At 41.0% G+C, this 21,630-nt stretch overlaps 1 protein-coding gene across 1 annotated transcript in view; it reads left to right on the top strand.

Annotated features, from left to right (window-relative positions):
- The window catches only part of SACM1L (SAC1 like phosphatidylinositide phosphatase), a 60,110-nt gene that overhangs the window by 19,872 nt on the left and 18,608 nt on the right, over positions 1 to 21,630 (top strand). Inside the window, exons 3-11 of the mRNA XM_021683230.2 lie at positions 2,428 to 2,502; positions 3,743 to 3,870; positions 6,117 to 6,266; positions 8,352 to 8,411; positions 9,307 to 9,340; positions 14,985 to 15,086; positions 17,616 to 17,701; positions 18,485 to 18,571; positions 19,251 to 19,319. Of these exons, the coding sequence (XP_021538905.1) occupies positions 2,428 to 2,502; positions 3,743 to 3,870; positions 6,117 to 6,266; positions 8,352 to 8,411; positions 9,307 to 9,340; positions 14,985 to 15,086; positions 17,616 to 17,701; positions 18,485 to 18,571; positions 19,251 to 19,319 (791 nt within the window). The remainder of the gene's footprint in view (positions 1 to 2,427; positions 2,503 to 3,742; positions 3,871 to 6,116; positions 6,267 to 8,351; positions 8,412 to 9,306; positions 9,341 to 14,984; positions 15,087 to 17,615; positions 17,702 to 18,484; positions 18,572 to 19,250; positions 19,320 to 21,630) is intronic.

Below are 21,630 nucleotides of genomic sequence, written 5' to 3'. Positions count from 1 at the left end.
TTCCTCCTTATTCTGAAAAGGAGGAATGATTTTGAAATTTTTACTATCCGTAAGAATTTAAAAACATAATTATTTCTTTATTTCTTCCCTTATCTGTACTTTAACAGGATCGGTTTTATTGAGGTCAGTTCCTTTCTAGCTGTGAGACTTAAGGTATTTGAGGGTGAGAAAGTTGTTTGAGCATTAAGTGTGTGGAATTTTAACAGCAGCTTTAGTTTTTGAAAATATTCATGACTGAGGGTAATTTAATAAATGAAAAATTATATATATACACACACACAAACATATATGTGTGTATCACTGACTAAAACTTGTGTTGTAGGCAAATAATGTTCCTAAGCTTTATCTGTCTATATGTTGTCTGTCTCTCCGGTTGTATTTCGGTTTTGCTTCTCAGGGGTGTAAAAAACAATTTTTTTCCCAATCATATGGAACACTGATTTCTGATTAGATGTGAAATAATTGTGGTGATAAATTAATATACCACATGATATCACATTTAGAATTTCATATTTCATGTGTTTAAATATTCCCCTCTAGACAGAGTTCTCTGTATTTAAGTACAGTATTTGAGTAACCACAGAGTAGGAATTCAGTAAATGTAAATACCCTCTGAATGGATAAAGTGAAATATGAAAATATTTTGAATAGGATAGTAAAGTATAAGAAAGAGATGGCTATAAATTTCTATTTTCTTAGTTACCTGCTTATTCTGGTAAGTACCATATATAGTTTTCCTCTGACCAAATGGAATTAGAGGGCTGTTTTGGTTTGATAATTTGGCATTTCCTGTGTCTGTTGCTTGGTGGCTGCTCTCTCAAGATAGCTGGTTGGTTTTAACCAATGTTACGGCACTTCTAAAGTCTAGTAACACTACTACTTTAGACCGTGTTGATACAACCTAGTGTCTTATAAAAGCTTTAGCATGGATGTGTTTTCAATTATTTTTGACCTTTCAGTGATACTTACTTGTAGGTAGAGATTGCAGATCCACTAGAGGCGACAGTGCTAAAGGTCACCAATAGTTTGGTTGTAAAAAGGACACCAAGTAGTCATCAGTGGACACATGAAGAGATACTTTGACCTGAAGCCAGTGGTGATAAGGGGCCGACTCACTCACAGTTGCTCTGCTAGTTTTTTTTTGTTTTTTTTTTAGCTGTTGGGAATGCAGACCATTGCCACGGAAAGAGGGATTTTTTTTTTTCCTTCCATGAAAAACTAACGTGTGTTCTTAGGAATTTATCAGTTTTATTGTTATTATACTCCAGTTAATGTAACTTAGAGCTCCATCAATAAATAGTACATTTAATTTATTTTTTTGGGGGGGGGATGGGGACTGATATTTTAGTACATTTTTATCAAATGATCTCGGTATATTCAGGATTTTCTCTAAGCTTTTCACTGCGCTGGCATTCCCATTTGTCATGTTCGTTAATTGTGGCATAGCATTGCTAAGTAAATTGAACCACTGAGAGAAACAGAAGTGAACTTCAGACCTTATTCGGAATTACTTTATTCAGAATAACAGGACTGCCTTTAAGAAACAGGACTTGGATTGACAGTGTTTCAAAATGAGTTCTAGGATGGTAATTAAACTGTGAAAGAAAAATTATATAGCCACATAAGCCTGGGAGCTGTGAATGAAACCACGGAGCAGCTTTGTTCCCCTGTAGGCTCTTCAGAGGTCCATGCCTTGTGACTCCGGGAGAGGGAAGAGAGGTGATGTGGATGTCTGTAGCAAAATCAGCTCATTTGATGAGGACTCCTACCCTCCCCACTTTGGTGCATTATTCCCTAGAGTTCTACAGAATGTGTTTTGTGGAACACATTGACTTAAAGTTTAACAATTGTGAAATGAACCCTATAATCAAAGATACTTTTTTATTATTAAGGGCATTATTGGTAAAGTCAAGGTTAATGGTGGTGCCTCCCTGCACACCTGCGTTTCCTTCCTCCCTCATCCCTTGGGTCTTGCCTCCGTTTCCCACATTTGTAGAGGTGGATGGGCAAGTCTCTGTTTGTGTTCCCTTAGTTGCATGTTGGTATTAAATTCATGCCCTCCTCCCCATTAACTTTCTAGTTCTCTGAAATAGACACAGACTTAGTTTCTGGCAAGAGGTTGAATAAATTTGGTTGAAAAATGACCATGGAAGTATCCCACGATTTACTTGATGAGGATGCTGAAGCATGTTACTTTGGGCACCTTATTCTAGACAGGCAGAGGCCTTTATATGTCACATGGACATCTTTATTTTATATTTTGCCAAAATGGAGGTCTAGCACTAGATGAAGGACTATTGCTTTCTTAGAACAAATCATGCATATTGATTTTCAGGTAACTATGGAAGTCAAACTAAATCTCCTTTTGTATCAGTGAGCTTTTTCTATGTGATTTTTCTTTTCCTTTTTTTTTTTTTTCTTTTAAAGTCAAGAAAGATATTCCTCCTTCAGCTGTTACAAGACCAATATTCGGTATACTGGGCACAATCCATCTGGTGGCAGGTAAGAAAAAATAAGCTAAGATGGGCAAAGAAGGTAATGAAAATGACACAGTATAAAATGAAGGCATACTTCCTATCATGCTTGAGGCAGTAACTGTAGGTTAGGTATTTGTCACTAATTTCTAAAAGTGACATACTCCAAATGACAAGTGGTAAAATCTATCAGCCTGAGGTTCTGTTGAAAAAAGTTTGGTTTTTGGTTTTATTTCAGCTGAAATCTCTAGTCAACTAGACATTTCTTCATAAATTCTAAGAGTATTTAAAAAAACATTTTAATGCACTGATGACCCAGAGTATTCTATACCGTCAGCCCCATATTGAGGTTGAATATAACCTGGTGCGTCTTAGAGAATGTTACCTGGTTCTGAATTATTAGGAAAGTGATTTTGTTTATCTAGATTTCATTTCATTGAACTTAAAAAAATTCCTGTAATATCAGGCAGTGTGCTAGATGCTGAGTTATGGAAGATGCCAGGCCCTTTTTTTCCCCTGCGGTTTACAATCTAGTGAATGATGCATTTAAGTAGTAAATCACTGTAGTACGGTGTGACAAGTTCCAGGAGAGAGGGGTACGTAGGGAGACTTCCAGGAAGGGCACTTGTGGGTAGAGCCTTGAATGGAGCTTAAGAATTAATTTAGTGGTAAAGGCTTACCCTGTTTTATTTGTGGGAGGCGGCGGCGGCTAGGATCATGGTTGGGGTATTATTCATAGTACTGTGATGCCTTCTTAATTCTGGACAGTTCATCTTTGTGATGTTGCAGTGACCAGTTAGTTATACTGCCCCAGCACATTTCTCTACCACTTAAAATGACATGGACGCCATAGGGGTGGTGTAGACGGGACATTACCTCTCCCGCGGTGGTCATATCTCATGACACATGATGATGCTCTAAGCTACATGCTGGGAAATGCATTAGCAGAGGCCTGTGTGCCTTGGGGATGGCAGGAGCAAGAAAGAAGCGTTTTCTGGCTTTACTCTGCATCTGCTAAGATCACTGCTTTTGCTTTTGTTTTTTTGAGAAAAGATTTGACCTTTCAGTAGGAACTTTTCTAAATACGCTGTTCTTTCTATTCATAAATCCTAAGGTTTCCTTTAAAAAAAAGTCATGGGCCTTTTATCTGTATGGCACCGTGCGGTCTCACTTTGCTGCCTGTGGAGCTTAAATGGTGCCAAGTGCTACTGTTGGTTTTAGAGTTGCCTCTTTTATATTTATGTTGTGTGTGGCTTTGCTTTTTGCAGGTAATTATCTAATTGTTATTACCAAAAAGACAAAAATAGGTGAATTTTTCAATCATGTAATCTGGAAAGCAGCAGATTTTGACATCCTTTCTTATAAGAAGACGATGTTGCACTTAACTGATATTCAGGTAAGAACTGGAATCACTTATTAATCACAAAAGCTGACGCAGTCCCATGGGGGCGGCAGCTGGGGCGGCAGAACAAAGGTTGGACGGATTTCTTTTAAGCCTAATGATTTCAACAGCCCAGCGAGTAAGGTTCCTCTACACACCTTTACACCTGGCCAGAAAACGTGCTTTCTAAAAGTCCTGTATTTATTTTATTGTTCTTGGTTTGCTTTTTAAAAAACTGACTCAAGTTCGTAAGTTTTGAAATTTCATATGTAGAGAAAAGGACAAACAGAAAAAGCCCCAGTATCCAGCAACCAGAATTAACTTCATATCCTTTTTGTAAAGAAATAAAATATAGATACCTTTGAAGTTCCACTGATCCCATTTCATTCCCTCTTTGTCCAGAGAAAAAGTTTTCTTTGCGTTTGCCACATGTGAACAGCAGTGTGTGTTTATGCCCCAGCGGCTGCCCCCCCTTAGCACGATTCCTGTATGCACAGCTTTTAGTTACCCTTGTTCAGGTATTAGGGAATGCAGTCCCCCAACAAAGCGGGTTCAATTTCAGTTACCATGGTATATGAAGTCAAGTATTAGTGCAGCAAGTTGGAGGGCAAAGGAACAAAAAAGCAGCAGCTCTTGAAGGGAAGTTTGCATTGAACATGAGTGGGGTATGGAAGTTGCGGCTGACCCTGGGAATGCCGGCCCTCGCCCTCCACAGGTCTGCAGCCAGGGGTCTTAGTGTGGGTGAACTTCTCGACATTCATGATGAAGTGGTTGTGATGAGAAGGTTGAAGATGTCCCAGAGGAAGTGATACCAGTGACAGACTTCACAGGAAAGGAACTCTTTGGAGTATTCCATGACTTTGAGAGTGCCAAGGATAAGGCGTAAGGATAAGATATGACAATTAGGGGCAACTGGGTGGCTCATTTGAGCGTCTGACTCTTGGTTTTGGCTCAGGTCATGATCTCAGGGTCCTGGGATCAAGCCTGGCATTGGGCTCCACGCTCAGCAGGGAGTTTGCTCGTGCTTGCTCTTTCTTTCCCTCTTAAATAAATAAATAAATAAATCTTTAAAAAGAAAAGACAGGTGTATGGCAATTGGCCAGGGCGTAGAAAAGATACTCCATAGCAATATATTCACCCCTATAAGACATGGTATTTAAGGCAATTAAAAATGGTTGTATTTAGGGCGCCTGGGTGGCTCAGTTGGTTAAGCGACTGCTTTCGGCTCAGGTCATGATCCTGGAGTCCCTGGATCGAGTCCTGCATCGGGCTCCCTCCTCGGCAGGGAGCCTGCTTCTCCCTCTGACCCTCCCCCCTCTCATGTGCTCTCTCTCTCTCTCTCTCATTCTCTCTGTCTCAAATAAATAAATAAAATCTTTAAAAAAAAAAAATGGTTGCATTTATTTACTAGCCCAGTTTTATTTACTTGAACAGTTTTTTCTTGATTGCTATACTTGGTTGTCAGGCCATGCAACTAATTTTAACATTGCCCACTACATATGCTTTGTACCTTTTGGTCTAAAATAAATAAATACATGTCTGAGCCCAAATTAAAAATTTTGTAGTATGTAGATTTGTAACAGGTAGATTAACATATTAATCATTTGATAATCATTAAGCATGACCAAACATTACCAATTGTTTCTTAAAGCAAGGATAAAAGTAAATGTCCCAGTATTCATTGGGAAGGCCAGCTAAAATGATTATCAGAAAATAAAGATAAGTATTATTTTACTGGACTTTTCTTTTTAATCTTTGCATTTTAAAAAAGAATTTAATTCCCATCCAGCCCAGTAAAGTTTCTTAGGAATGAGGATGGTATTACTCCCTTGTTATTTCCTTGCTGTGTTATTGGGCCTCTCATGACTTTATGTTTTTCACTTGTCAAATGAGCGTGATTAACACTAAACTGCAAGGTTTGTTGTGAGGATGAAAGAGAGTCTCTAAAGGGTCTGGCATGTGGGAGGTCATCACCTAAGGCGGTGATGTTTTGTTAAAATAAATTTCTGCCCATTAGAGAAAAACTGAAGGATACTAAAGGGCGGGAGTTCTATCCCATCAGTTAATGTAACAATACCCCATGCTGTTGAGTGAACCTCCTCTGTGGGTCAGGAGCTGGCCTAGGTCCTAGAGGAATGGTGAGCATCCTCTCTGTCAGTCCTATGCCAGTGGCATTTAACAGGGCCGGCTGGCTTACAGATCTGGACAGATTCGGTTTCAAGTATGAGACAGACTGATGTTTTCCTCCCTTTTGTTTACAGTTACAAGATAATAAAACTTTCCTAGCGATGATAAACCACGTCCTGAATGTGGATGGGTTTTACTTCTCAACGACATATGATTTGACCCATACTTTGCAGCGGCTGTCGAACACCAGTCCAGAATTCCAAGAAATGAGTCTCTTGGAAAGGGTAGGCTTCATCTTCAGCTATTTTTACTTATTTTGGTTTGTTTTTTTTTTTAAAGGGACATATCTCTATGTCATCCATAAAAATATTTATTGATTTTTTGCAATCCTGGCTATGTCAGACTCACATGTGGGGTTGAAAACACACCGTGTTCTCAATGTCCGTCACAATTGCAAATTCAGGATCCCAGAATCTGTATGTGTGACCCAGACAGGACTGAGAACCAGTGGTATAAGAATTGAGAAGTCTGTCTAAACAGACATGCTGACGGGCGCCTGGGTGGCTCAGTCGTTAAGCGTCTGCCTTCGGCTCAGGTCATGATCCCAGGGTCCTGGAATCGAGCCCCGCATCGGGCTCCCTGCTCCGCGGGAAGCCCCCTTCTCCCTCTCCCACTCCCCCTGCTTGTGTTCCTGCTCTTGCTGTGTCTCTCTCTGTCAAATAAATAAAATCTTAAAAAAAAAAAAAAAAAGACATGCTGGTAGTTTCCTGGCTTTCAGTGCTCTGCAATACAACAATTATTAACGTTAACAACGTAATTACCCTTAAAAAATTAACGTGCCAACATGCAATATTCTTTCTGCAGTGGTGGTATTTATAGTTTTTACAACGAGAAAAGTAAGAACTTACTGATGTAAGAACTTGAAAAATATTGATTTAAGGTGGGGGTTTTTTGTTATTTTGCCCCCCCCCTTTTTAAATATGAGTGTGTCTTTAAAACTAGGTCTCAAATGATATCATCCTAAAATTCCTGCTGTTCAGGAACCTGGATAATTGCCGCCTGGATATTTTAGTAACAAACCTTAGATGTGTTTAGGGGGCAGACAGAATTTTAAAGGTTGCTGTCTGTTACCTGTTAGGCTAGACCCTATGAAATTGCTAGTAATTGGCCATTTTTGACTAGTAAAAACGATAATTTCATATGGTTCATCCTAAATCAATATTTTAGTTGACTGGCTCTTTTAAGATTTTATACTCTAATCTAGTAAAATTTTATGTAGACTTGGATGCAAATTTAGATGTAAGCTAAGCAATCAAGCAATTTGGCTTTTAACTACAGAAACAGTTGCTTTTTTTTTTTTTTTAAAAGCAGTTGCTATGCTGCATCTGCCATTTGTTTATCAAATGTCTCCTGTCTCATTGATGTGTAAGGCATTGAGTTTGATTATGTAATGATGACTAATACGTGCGGGCGATTGGGAGCACACACCTGCACTGGGAAGTGTGTCCCGAGGCTGGTTGTGGCTGCTCCTGGGACTCTCAGCTGGGGACAAGCATGGGGGAGTGGCAGTCTGTGTGTTTTGTAAACAGAATGGAGAGGGTCGGTTAATCTCCTGTGTTGTTGAGGGAACGTCTCCTGTATTTATAGTTTGAAAGTCAGAGATGCCCTCGGCAGTTACTGTTGGGGCTGCCAGATGCCAGCACGGGTTAGGCCATGCGGAGGTGTGTTCTTTAGGTGACATCGAGCCAGTGAAGAATTCCCAGCAGACAGGAGACAGGTCACGTTGGAGAGCTCTTGCTGGCAGCATGTGGAGGGGTGGGTGGCAGGGGCAAGGCCAAGACTATCCGGGGAAGTTGCCCATAGTAGTTAGGCTGGAGTCAGGTGCTAGTTGGGGCCACGGGAGCAGGGACATAGGAGAGGGGGGTGGATTTGGAAGGAGATTTAGGACTTGGCAGTTGACTACAGATGAGAGGAAGACCCCAGGGCGCCTGGGTGGCTCAGTCGTTAAGCGTCTGCCTTCAGTTCAGGTCATGATCCCAGGGTCCTGGGATCAAGCCCCACATCGGGCTCCCTGCTTGGCGGGAGGCGTGCTTCTCCCTCTCCCATTCCCCCTGCTTGTGTCCCTCTCTCGCTGTGTCTGTCTTTAAAATCTTTAAAAAAAAAAAAAGACCCCAGAGGACTCCCAGGTTTCTGCCTGGGCCCACAGCACTGGCCTGAGCCAGTGGGACGGGACACCCAGAGGAGGGGCGGATTTGAGGGGAAGGCCTGTGTGTAGCCACCAGGTGGAGACATTGATTGTTGAGAGTTTTCATCTGTAGAAACTCAGGTTGGCAGGAGATACTTGATTAATTTTAAATCTTCTTCCTCAGGCAGATCAGCGGTTTGTATGGAATGGTCATCTTCTAAGAGAACTTTCTGCCCAGCCAGAGGTAATGGACACTAAATAAAACCTACTTATTTGTTACAGTCCAAGTTCTAATTGAATAGATATGTAAAATGGCTGCCTAATCACCAGGGATTTTGGTAAATACTTCTCATTTAACTCAGTTTATAACTTACAGGCTTTGATAGGTTTGCCTCCTCACATTGTTCTGGTTTGAAGAAGCCCAATTATTTTACTCTGATCTCCCATGGAAGCCTTAAAAAAGAAGAAATACTTACATAAAAATACGTTGCTTTCTGTGAGTAAGAGAGAAGGGGTCTTGGTCTGTCAGTAGTGGAGAAAAAAATGAGGAGCCCCAGGAGGTCCCCGGGCAAATGCAGAGCTCTGCATTTGTCCTCAGTTACCCAAGAGAGACATGCATGGATGTCATCATCTTCCTCTGTCCTTAGTTTGTGCAAATGAGGGGGGAGCAGGGAGGCCCAGCCGAGAAGCATAGCATATCAAATCTAGGTACATGGATTTGCTTAGTGTCTTTATTTCTTGTCATTTGCTTTGCTTCTTTCGGAAAAGTAGTTTGAGCTGCAAACAGCTCACATGGGAGTCTCTTTCCTGGAGCAGTGAAGTTGCTGTAGGCAAAGAGTGACAGGGAGGGAGGTAGACGTTTGGCAGCTTCATGCAGTTTTATTAGTGTTCCAAAACCTGAACACTTAAGCCCAAATGATTGCATCACATGCTTAAATTGTGTTTTAATTGGAAAGACCAGGGTACGTGAGAGACATTTAAAAAAAATAAGTTAACCCATAAGCTTGATACCTTGTTGTATTTGCATGTTACCTCCATAACACACAAATATTTTTATATAGTAGAAGTATGTTTTATGCAGTGCTTCTTTTTATTTGAAGAGCATGTGTATACCTCAGTGTCCTGTCTCTCCATTTCAGGTCCATCGGTTTGCGCTCCCAGTATTACACGGCTGTATCCTTTCATGGTGTCACTCTTCAGTTACCTGGCAGTCCTTAGTCCGGTGTTAGTACAAGGCAGACTTAGGAACAATCTCAGTCATATGAAGAGAGTGTTTTAGAATTAGTAGAAATTGCTCTTGATAACAAAATCAAACCCATTAACGTAAAATCTTAGAATACTGGTTATAAATACCTCCCCCCTTTTTTTAAATGAACTCTTGAGACTGAATTATTCTCTCTCTTCAAGAGTTCTGGGGCTGGTGGTTTAAAGAAGGAGCATGCAGACTGTGTTTTGTATTTATTAGACTTTGTACCAATAAACAAGAGTAGTTTGAACCTGACTATTGAAAACTTCCCCTTTCCCTTAAAATAGTTAGATTCAGGAACTAGGGCGACCAGCAACGTGGAGAGGAGAGTTATAATTAAAAATCGTCCTTGTCATTTGAAATAGCCACAAAAAAAATGGGAATAGATGGTATACACAGAATAATGCTTAGGGCAGGGGGAAAGTCCGTACAGATGCAAAACAAATAGTCATCATCTAATTGTAAGTTCATTTTAAGAACTTACCACAACAGGGAAGCCGAGTGATCTGGCGGATAAAGGACAGGTAGCTGACGAGCGCCTGTAATCAGCACTGTGCTCTCCCTGCAGAAACCGAGGTGATCTTTGTATTAAGAACCCCCGAGAAGCTTATTACAGAAACAGTCTGTGATCTGTTTGTTCATTATGTTGATAGGATTTCTTTAAATTATTCTTGTTATACTTAAAAGCAAAAAAGTACAGAGGAAACATTTTTCACAGTTGTGGGAGAATAAAAACCAGAAACGCTGGGAATAAAAGCTCTTGTTTATTCTGTATCTCCCTCCCCTCCCTGGAATATTTCCAAGTTCTCCTAAGACTAAAATAAGCAATGAATTTAGGTAGTGCTTTAAGGTGTTTGGGCCAATTTTGTGTGTGTGTGTGGGGGGGGGGGTATGTTTCCAAAATGAGCTTGTGAACGGACAGTAATATTAAATGAGTTTTGGGACACCTTTTCTAGGCGATTTTAGAAACAGGCTATCCATTCATTTAGCTTTCAATCTAAAGCTTTAAATAAGCCTCTGGCTAACATAGTTTCAGTGTTTGATGTATACACAGGGAGATGAGCAGGAACAGAGGCCTCGAGTCAGGAGCATGCTCAAGCAGCGAATGTGGACAGGGAGAGGTGGGAGTCACCTGAGGGAAGGAGCCGGGTCTGGGTTTTGCAGGGCCTTGTAGGCTCTGTGTGTACTGTAACTGTGATGAGAAACTTGGGATTCGAATAGAGGCTTGGCATGGTAAGACACGCTCACTCTGACAGCGGTGTGGAGAACACGCCAAAGGCGAGCATGCGAGGATACAAGGACTCATGATAGAGGCAGTTGTTGTAGTTAGGTGTGAGAGGCGGTGATGCCTGGGGCCAGGATGGTAGCAGTGATGGTGGTGGAAATGGTTAGGTTCCAGACCTGTCGTGAAGGTAGAGCTTACAGAATTTTCTGACAGATTGTACATGGGGTATGGAAGAAGGGGGCTTAGTACGAATCTAAGGTTTCTGGCCAGAGTAAGTGGAAGGAAGCCATCCATCGATGCGTGGAAGACTCTGGAGGTGGGGGTGAGGCCAGAGTATCCGGAGTTCCACTGGGACAGTTAAGCTTGAGATTGCTCTAGCTTCCAAGACGAGATGTCACAGAAGCAGATGGAGTAACGGCGTTGGAGTTTACGAGGGAAGGTCATGTTGCAGACGTAAAGTTGAGAGTTGTCTGATGAGCACAGATGGCATTTAAAGCCACGAAGCTGATGAGCTCATCAAAGGAAGGAATGCATCTAGGGAAAAGAAAAGGCCTGGAGAAAGAAGATGGCCTGAAGGGAGTTCTAGAAGGTGAAGCCACAGACTGTAGGCCTCATTGAGGACAGAGTGGGGGAACCAGTGTGAATGAACCGCAAGGACAGGAGAAATGGTGACCCAGCAAAGGGCAGTGAGGAAGAGGGGAGCCACCCAAGGGAGGGTGGTGTCCCACAAACAAATGAAGAAACTGTCTGCAAGCACAGGGGGTAATCAGCTGATAAGGTGCTGGGTGGTTAAATGTGAACATTCGGCAGGGAAGTTATGTACCTGCTCCCCCGACTCTCCTCCCCAGATGGGGGAACTGATGAGAAGGGTTTGCAGAAGGGGAGAGCACAGTCACGTGCTGGAGTGATGTCCTCGAGTGTGCGACAGGTGGAGTCTAGTGCCCAGGTCCTCCTCCGCCGGGAAGGGAAGCAGACACGTGGATGTGGACGCCAGTTGATAGAGAGCTGTGGCAGGAGCACACGGGGATGGCTTTTATTTCCACAGAGGACCAGGAAACTATGTCAGTTGGGTGAGTGGGATGCGGGAGGAGTGTTGGAGGCTGAGAAGGTGTGGTATGGGCATCCAAGTGTGAGCGCGTGGCCCTGGGCGTAACTCACTGATAAAGACCGGAAGTACATCTGTTCACATGGTAAAAGTGATATCATGGTGATGGGCTGCTGTATGATTGTTATTTTCTTGTTCCTTCCATGCTTTCTGGATTCTTTAAAGTGTGTATGTATTTCTCTTGTAATCCGAGGAAATGATTCATAAAGCAGTCACTCGTATTCTGTGCTCCACTTAGTTCTCTAAGGGCAGGCTCATATCTTAGTCATCTTTGTGCCCTCGCCCAAAATAGGTAATGGGTGAGTGAATGAACAAATATGGCCTTGGATTCTTCTCTAGTGCTGTGGGTTTTAAAGAAAAGTGAATTGGGAGTTCAGGATGAGTCATCGTTAAGTCTCATGATCCCAGGTCAAAGAGAAGGATGAATCATTAGAAATTCATATTGCTAGTGTCCCTCAGTACCATCATTTTGAAAGTGATTTGGTATTCTCTTTTGAATTTACCAGAACTTCCCCTGTGCATACCCAATATGTTTATACCAGGGGGTGTTTGCAAGAGTGTTCACAGCACCACAGTTGGATGGAACCAACGCCATAAGTTCCATCAGAGAAGAGTCGGGGCTCTCACAGCACTGAGGAGGAGTGGTCTACTGGTTCGTGCCGTCCAAGCGTGGAACGTACTGGTGGAAATAAACAAGGGCTGAAGCTTGTCAAGAATGCGGTGCTGTTTTTATAAAAACTCAAACATAAGCAAGCCATGTGTTTTGTTTTGTTTTTGTTTTTATTCATGAGAGTCAGAGAGAGGCAGAGGGAGAAGCAGGCTCCCCGCCCAGCAGGGAGCCCGATGCGGGACTCGATCCCAGGACCCTGGGATCATGACCCGAGCCGAAGGCAGACGCTTAACCATCTGAGCCACCCAGGCGCCCAAGCCACGTGTTTGTTTTTTTTTTTTTAAAGATTTTATTTATTTATTTGAGACAGAGAGAATGAGAGAGAGAGAGCACATGAGAGGGGGGAGGGTCAGAGGAAGAAGCAGACTCCCTCCCGAGCAGGGAGCCCGATGCGGGACTCGATCCAGGGACTCCGGGATCATGACCTGAGCCGAAGGGAGTTGCTTAACCAACTGAGCCACCCAGGCGCCCCCCAAGCCATGTGTTTTTAAGTCGTGGTTGCCTGTGGTGAAATTAAAAAGGCAGGAGTATGGTCTCCTGAGAATAGTTGCTGCTTCTGGGCAAGAAGACGGGATGGAGAAGTAACAGTAATTAGAGTCAGGGTTTTGGTACTGTTCTGAAGTTGAATGGGAGGTTCATAGATACTTAATTTATTGTGCTGTTAATGCTCTATAATGGATGATTCAGGTTGTGTTAAGAAAAAAATGTTACATATAAAAGATAAGCATAGGGCAAACCCAAACAAATTGAGGAAGGAAGAAGGATAAGGCCATCGAGACAGTGAAAGAAACCTTTCTGTTACAATATCAAGCGGTAAAGATGAAAAGTCAAAGTAATTCTTAGGAGAATTTGGCATTTCCTAATAAAATCAGATGATGAATATACTCCGTGACCTAGCAGTCCTAGCTCCTTAGAGCCACCTCCCCAAAATGTTTGTTTGCGGCACTTTTCTGCTAGCAAAAACTGGAAACAACCTGGACAGTCGGCTGGATAGACTGGTGTAGCCCGTGAATCCGCGCGGTGGGATAGAATCCAGCCCCAGCAACAAGGGAGCCCCAGGCACGTACTGCCGAACAAAGAGGGCAAGCCAAAAGACATATACAGTGTAACTCCTTTTAGGAATTTGCTCAGTGGCAAAACTAGAAAGACCAGCAAGGGAGTGGTGAACTGAGTGGATAGTGGTAAACTGAGTGGTTAGCGGTCCGTGTGTGGAGGGCAGCAGGGGAGCAAGATGGGGAGGGGCGCCTGCTCTCGGTGCTCCAGAGGTGCCGGGGGTGCACGTGGGGGCGGATGTGTGAGCGGGTTCAGTGATTTTTGTTACGATCAGACAATATTTAACCGAAAGTGGCCATTTTAACCAATTCTGAGTGTACAGTTTAGAAAGTGGCATTACCTTGCCACTTCATGTCATATGAAGAGCACCAAGCCATTTCTTTCTCCCCTATTGGAAATTCTCAATCCATTAAGCAATAGCTCCCCAGACATGGCTCTTTTTGTAAATATTTAGATACATTGTGTATTCTTTTCTATTTGTTATAGTTCCTAATAACATTGTTTTAATGTAAGAGATTTGCCATCTCCAGAGGCTTCCGCAAGCCCTTCATTCTGGCCATGAGGTGGAGAGGCCTGAGCCCTGAGGGTTCGCAGGGATCGAGCCCTCTGCATTGCTGAGCGGGAGTGAGCAGGTGGATAGCGCATACCTTTACTAGTTGTTAGGGAGATAGGTTTAGATTAAGAAAAGCTTTTGGGGGAGATACTTTTTTTTTTTCATATTCAGTTTTACTTTTCCTGTTTCAAGGACAAAGTAGAGTCAGAATTTGTTTCTGGATAATCCTTAAATCACAGTTTGATCTGTAATCTTCATATGCATACGAACTTATCGCTGATTTATATTTGTAATTATACATATATTTTTGTGTTTTTTTTAATTGCAGTAGTCTAGCACCCCCCCCTTTCCATTTCTTATTTGAAGGCAAAACTACTTTACATTTATGTTTTTCATTCTAAGCAGAGTTTTTTGGTGATGCAGGTAATGTTTTACTTTTAGAAAGTGGTTGAGGATAGCAGGGAAAGGAAATCATATTTTTAAAATAGAAACAATATAATGAACCACTCAAACATACTGTCTGTATGTCATTATAGGATTACTGACTTGACCAAACTTCACAGTCGAATATTACGATATTAAAGGCTTGTGAACATTCATGAAGAACCCAAAAAGATTGTACATTCTTGGTTCATTTTTCTCTTTTTTTTTTTTTAAAGATTTTATTTATTTATTTGACAGAGAGAGACGCAGCGAGAGCAGGAACACAAGCAGAGAGAGTGGGAGAGGGAGAAGCAGGCTTCCCGCTGAGCAGGGAGCCCGATGTGGGGCTCAATCCCAGGACCCTGGGATCATGACCTGAGCTGAAGGCAGATGCTTAACGACTGAGCCACCCAGGCGCCCCGGTTCATTTTTCTCTTAAAGACAGAGTCATTCTTGCTTGCTAGGGTAAATGGGTTCAAATGTAATCTGGAAATAATACCTATGATTTCTATAAATGTTTTATTTTTCTTAACATAGCTAAGTTATTACTATGCACTCGTGTTCTATTAATGGAAAATACTTTGACTGGATTCTCATCTCAAGGAGGAGTTGTTTCAGAGCTGGTGTGCGCTATTATGTAAGAGGTGAGATTAATTTTGTCAGTGTGATTCAATACTGGGTTTTATCTATCACTAATTAATGTCTTGTCATACGGTGACATGAATGTAACCTTTTGTATTTTATTCTCATTATCATTTGATAGCCTCACTAAATATTTATCTCCTGCTTCATTATAATAATTCGGTAGGTTTTCTGTGCTTTACTCCAGCTACTGTAGTTACATGGCAGATATTAATGAGACCCTATAGGTTGCTTCTTACTGCTTTAAGAGGAATTATTCATGTTGTTTGCTGGATGTCTGAAAGCCAGTTGAACTCAGTGTAGTTTCATATCAGAAACTCGTATCAGAAAGTATTTTCTTTTACTGCTCTCGGTTTCTTTGCATGCATAAAGCTAGATATTTGACTTTATGCCTTCAACTTTAAAGATTTACATTTTGAGTATTTATTTCCTAGGATTTGTACTAGCAACATGTTAATTTACTTAAACCAAGCTTTTTAAAATCTGCATTAAAAATTACTGGTATTATGAAAAGGAGTTTTTCTAACTCTTCCTGTTTTCTTTTTTTCTTTTTTTGTAAGAATAAAATTCTCTGGGCCATTAGATAAATTGTAGAAGTTTTGGACCACAAAGTTGTAAAGGTTATTCCCTTATTACAGGTGATACAGCAGAAGGACATTTTAGTAAGTGACCTGGCCAAGATCACAGAATCAGAATTGGAATTCGCGACTCCTTCATAACTAGATTTTCTTGGATGGAGACATATTCTTAGTTAAATTTTTGAATAGGTAATGCATTCACATAGTTCAGGTATCAAGAAATATAAAGAGATGTGCAATAAAAAATATTTCTGGGCTTTGGGCCCATCTGCTGCATCTTACTCAGTTATTAGCTTCTTATTTATCCTTCCAGATCATTTTTTAATGCTTTTACAGTTATGTGTTCTCCTCCCCCTTTTGTGGACATTGGTTGTATACTGAGCACATTTTCTTGCACCTTGGTTTTTTTCTGTTTTTTAAATTTCATATATCTTGGAAATCATTTCATAAAGGTCTGCCTCCCCACCTAGCCCCCGCCCCCCTTCTCTCCTTCCCTCCCTCCCTGCATCCCCACCCCCATGCACACCAATCTCACTCTGACTTCTAAAAATATTCCTTAATGAGAATTAATGGAAAGAACCCAAGTATAAGATGCTTCTGACAAGTAATTTTAGAAGGTTTTGAGAAAGCATTTCGTTGCCGATTTGACTCAGTAATTTTGTCCCCGTCACTGTTAACAAAACCACCTACCTCACCTCAAAATGTTATATTTGAGAAATAGATCAGATAGAAAGGATGTTAAGAAATATTTGAGGTGGTTAAAAAAATCTATTGATTTCTTTATGATAATTTAGTAATTTGAGTCAGGGACTAGCTTGAAAGTTGCCTCTGCAAGTTTTTCGTATAAAAGTAGATTATGTGGGGCGCCTGGATGGCTCAGTTGGTTAAGCAACTGCCTTCGGCTCAGGTCATGATCCTGGAGTCCCGGGATCGAGTCCCGCATCGGACTCCCTGCTCGGCAGGGAGTCTGCTTCTCCCTCTGACCCTCCTCCCTCTCATGCTCTTTGTCTCTCATTCTCTCTCTCTCAAATAAATAAATAAAATCTTTAAAAGAAAAAAAAAAAAGTAGATTATGTGAACAGGATTGTAGAGGATTGCTTCAAATAATCGAAAGGACTAACCAATATTAAGACTACACACTTTAGAGCAGTGCTTTTCAAACTAGGCTTTGTGGGTATGTTCATGGAGTTACAAGAATTCTAGGATCATACAATTTTTGTGCTTTTATTTTGATAATTGAAATCATTATAAGCATCTGGCAGACCATTTGCCCTGTTACAACAAAATATTGTTAACATAATGACCCACATTCCATTTAATATTGTGTTTAATAGTTTTATCTTTCAAAATAGTATTTTTCAAACTGGGATCTATGGGCATACTCTCTTTCTTTTTTTTTTTTTTTTTTAAGATTTTATTTATTTATTTGAGACAGAGAGAATGAGAGACAGAGAGCACGAGAGGGAGGAGGGTCAGAGGGAGAAGCAGACTCCCTGCCGAGCAGGGAGCCCGATGCGGGACTTGATCCCGGGACTCCAGGATCATGACCTGAGCCGAAGGCAGTCGCTTAACCAACTGAGCCACCCAGGTGCCCCTCTATGGGCATACTCTCAGGGGTCCTTGAGAATGACTTTTTCTTGGAAATATTTTTCAAGTTTGAGAAACACTGTTTTAGAGGAATTGTGTATGTATAAACAATTGTGTATGTATAAACAGCAACCAGCTTCATCTGTTTATTAATAGGTCCTTAATACTCCGCCTTAAGCCTGTTGTAATGAGGGAGCTTCTGTTAGCTTTCGGATGGTGTACCATGCGTTTGAAATTTATTTTTATAAGGACTTTTCCACTAATTTGAACTGAGTTAATTCTTTCCAAGTTAAACCGAATTAGTGAGTCTCTGATGTGTTTCTCATGTAACAAATCTGGTTAACTTTGGCTTTTTTTTCGATTTAGGAATTGATTCTGAAGGCCATGCCGCCAACTTTGTAGAAACAGAACAAATTGTGCACTACAACGGGAGCAGGGCCTCATTCGTACAGGCAAGTGGATGTGTCTGAGGCGGCCAGCCAGCTCGCCTCCTCTGCTTCCACCATACTTTTCTGCCCTGGTGTTGAAATTTCCCTCCGCTCCCCTGCTTTTTAAAGTAATACCATTCGTTGTCTACAATGTGGGTAAAGTTCCCTCAGAACAAAGCTACTCGATTAACTTGGCACTCACCTGCCCACATTTCCTGCCCTTGAATTAATTTAATCCCTACAGAGAGAGGAGGGGAGGAGGTCCAAGGGTTAGGGACGTGGAGCCACCTCTCCGCTTCACCCCCTTGACTTCTTCAAGGCAGTGATGATGGGACAGAAGCCAGCTTGTTTGTGAAGGCTTTACCCGCCTTGCACTTCTTTGGGGAGCAGTCTGGTTCTTGTTGCCTCCTTATGGAGTTCTGGGTCACTTGCTGCCCCAGAGCAGTGGTGGCTCCACATATTTGTAAGTTCAGAAATATACTTGTTGGAGAATGAATAAAGCAGTTTTCTAATTTCATCATCATAGCGGATTATATAACAGACATAACTTATTAATTGCTTATAAATAAATTGGTTTATTTTAGAAGTTTAGGGGAAACAGGACTGTTTACTACCCAAGTAGTATACATGTATATAAAATCAGGAGGAAAAGTCCTTTCCAAATGTATTCCCACGGAATCGGAACTTTAGGAGTAGGCATACACAGACTCCTTTCGTAGTTGGTAGGTTGTATTTATGTTTTTTCCTTTGATGAGAAACACAAGTTAATGTGTATGTTTCTTTTCATATTTCTCTCTTTTCTTTTAGACTCGAGGATCAATACCAGTTTTCTGGTCTCAAAGACCAAACCTCAAGTACAAACCACAGCCACTGATCAACAAAGTAGCCAATCATGTGAGTATCTTCTGTGTTTTTTCCGTTGGCTAAAAATAGGAGCTTCATAGCATTATAGTTTGCATGTGGAACATGTAGTTATTCCTCACGAGTTAGAATCCAGCATCTCTGCAGCCATTCTCCTTGGATCTGGCACCTAGTGAACCTCTGACCCAAAGGCTATAGAGATGGCACATTGGAAATGCGGAAAACTAGCAGATGATTGGACAGCATGGCAAATTCAGATTTTAGAGATCTTGTAAGATTTGCAGCTTCATGCTGTTTTAGAGTCTTTAGTGTATTCTGTTTGAGGTCGTGCTCAGATTTAAAGTATGGTATTGTAGCTCAGAACAGAATGGCTTATAATTGCTGCTTACTACATGGTATTTAGAATATCTTGAAGACCTGGTCCCAATCCTAGTGTCATTCTCTTGAATATACAAACAGGACATTTAAGGAGATACTTTATTTTTTTTATTTTAATAGAGAGAGAGATACAGCAAGAGAGGGAACACAAGCAGGGGGAGTGGGAGGGGAGAAGCAGGCTTCCCGCCAAGCAGGGAGCCCGATGCAGGACCCTGACCCGAGCCGAAGGCAGACGCTTAACGACTGAGCCACCCAGGCGCCCCAGGAGATACTTTAAAAAGTTTTATAAATATAGTGTAATTTGGTAAAGTGTGTAATTATTTTCTCTTTCTAGATGGATGGTTTCCAAAGGCATTTTGATTCACAAGTAATTATTTATGGAAAACAAGTAATAATCAATCTGGTATGTTTCTTACATGTTTCTTGGGGGGAACAAAACAAAAAACATGTAAAAAAAAATATAACATTTACCATTTTAACTATTTTGAAGTGTGCAGTTCAGTGGCATTAAAGTATTTTACAGTGTCGTGCAAGTGTTACCTTAGACCATTTCCAGAACTTTTCATCATGCCAAACAGAAACTCAGTGTCCACTAAACAGTAACTTCCTATTATCCTTCCCTCAATCCCTGGTATAACCATTCTACTTTCTATCTATATAAATTTTCCTATTCTAGATTTACCACATAAGGGGATCATATAATACTGATTCCTTTGGGTCTTGCTTATTTCACTGAGCTTAATGTTTCTAAGGACTGTCCACGTTACAGCATGTATCAAAATTTCATTCATTTTGAAGGCTGGATAACATTCCTTTGTATGTTCCATATTTTGTTTATCCATTTATCTATCGATGGACATGGGTTGTTTCTACATTTCAGTTGTGAATAATGCCGCTCTGAACATTGATGTGCAGGTATCCATTTGAGTCCCTGCTTTCAATTCTTTTAGGGCTATACCTAGAAGTGGAATTGCTGGATCATATGGTGATTCTAGGTTTAACTTTTTAAGGAACCACTACTGTTGTTCACAGTGGCTACCTTTTACATTCCCACCGCAGTGCACCTGGGTTCTGCTTTCTCCACATCCTTGCCAGCACTTGTTATTTTCAGGATTCGTTTTGTTATGTTTTTTGATTATAGCCATCTTTATGGGCGTGGAGTGGTGTGTCATTGTAGTTTTGATTTGCATTTTTCTAGTGACTAGTAATGTTGAACATCTTTTCATGTGCTTATTGGACATCTGTATATCTTCTTTAGAGAAAGGTCTACTCAAGTATTTTGCTCATTTTAAATCAGGTGGTGGTTGTTTTGTTGTTGAGTTATAGTAGTTCTTTTTATATTCTGGAACTAATTCCTTATTAGATGTGCTTTGCAAATATTTTCTCCCATTCTTTGTGTTGTTTTGATAACTGCTAGTTATAGGTCTATTCAAATTTTCTGTTTTTTCATGATTCATGTTTGGGTGGATTGTTTCTAGAAATGTGTCCATTTGTCTGGTTGATTGACTGCAAAATGTTCATTGAATTCTCTTATAATCCTTTTTGTTTCTTCAGAATCAGTAGTAATATCCCATCTGTCATTCCTGATTTTAGTTAAGTCGAGTCTTCTCTTTTTTTTTCTTGGTCGTTATAGCTAAGTTTGTCAATTTTGTTAATCTTTCAAAGAACCAAGTTTTGGTTTCATTAATTTTTCTCTATTTTTCTATACTTTCTTCTCTTTATCTCTGATCTTTATTTCCTTCCCTTTGCTAGCTTTGAGTTTCGTTTGCTTTTCTTTTTCTTGTTTAAAGTGTAAAGTGAGGTCCTTGATTTAAGGTCTTTTTTTTAAAAAAAATATTTTAATTTATTTGAGAGAGAGTGCGCACGAACTTATGTGACCATGTGCAAGTGGGGGAAGGGGCAGAGGGAGAGGAGAGAGAGAATCTCAAGCAGACTCCGCTCTGCGTACAGAGCCCGACGCGGGGCTCTGTCTCACAACCCCATGAGATCATGATCTAAGCCGAAATCACTAGTTGGCTATTCAACTGACTGAGCACCCAGGTGCCCTGGTCTTATTTTTCAGTGTATATGTTTATAGCTGTAAATTTCCCTTAGTGCTGCTTTGGCTTTATAAGTTTTGGTATATTGTATTTTTGTTTTCATTTGTCTGTTTTCTAATTTCTCTTGTGATTTCTTCCTTAACACAATGATTGTTTAAGAGTGTGCTGTTTAGGGCTGCCTGGGTGGCTCAGTCAGTTAAGTGTCTGCCTTCAGCTTAGGTCATGATCCCGGGGTCCTGGGATGGAGCCCCGCATTGGGCTCCTTGCTCAACAGGGAGCCTGCTTCTCTCTCTCCCTCATCCCCTCACCCTGCTTGTGCTTTCTCTCTCTCTCAAATAAATAAATAAAATCTTCAGAAGAAAAAGAGTGTGCTGTTTAATTTCCTCATATTTATGAAATCTCTAGTTTTTCCTTATTATTGAGGGTTAACTTCATTTCACTGTGATTAGAAAAGATACTTTGTATGGCAGTTATTTTAAAAATTTTTTTTTAAAGATTTTATTTATTTATTTGAGACAGACAGAATGAGAGACAGAGGGCATGAGGGGAGGAGGGTCAGAGGGAGAAGCAGACTCCCTGCCGAGCAGGGAGCCCGATGCGGGACTCGATCCCGGAATTCCAGGATCATGACCTGAGCCGAAGGCAGTCGCTTAACCAACTGAGCCACCCAGGCGC

Source organism: Neomonachus schauinslandi, chromosome 1, assembly GCF_002201575.2.
Source record: "Neomonachus schauinslandi chromosome 1, ASM220157v2, whole genome shotgun sequence".
Lineage (NCBI taxonomy): Eukaryota > Metazoa > Chordata > Mammalia > Carnivora > Phocidae > Neomonachus > Neomonachus schauinslandi.
Note: the sequence above shows the minus strand (reverse complement) of the source record. Positions and strands in the feature narration are given on the sequence as shown.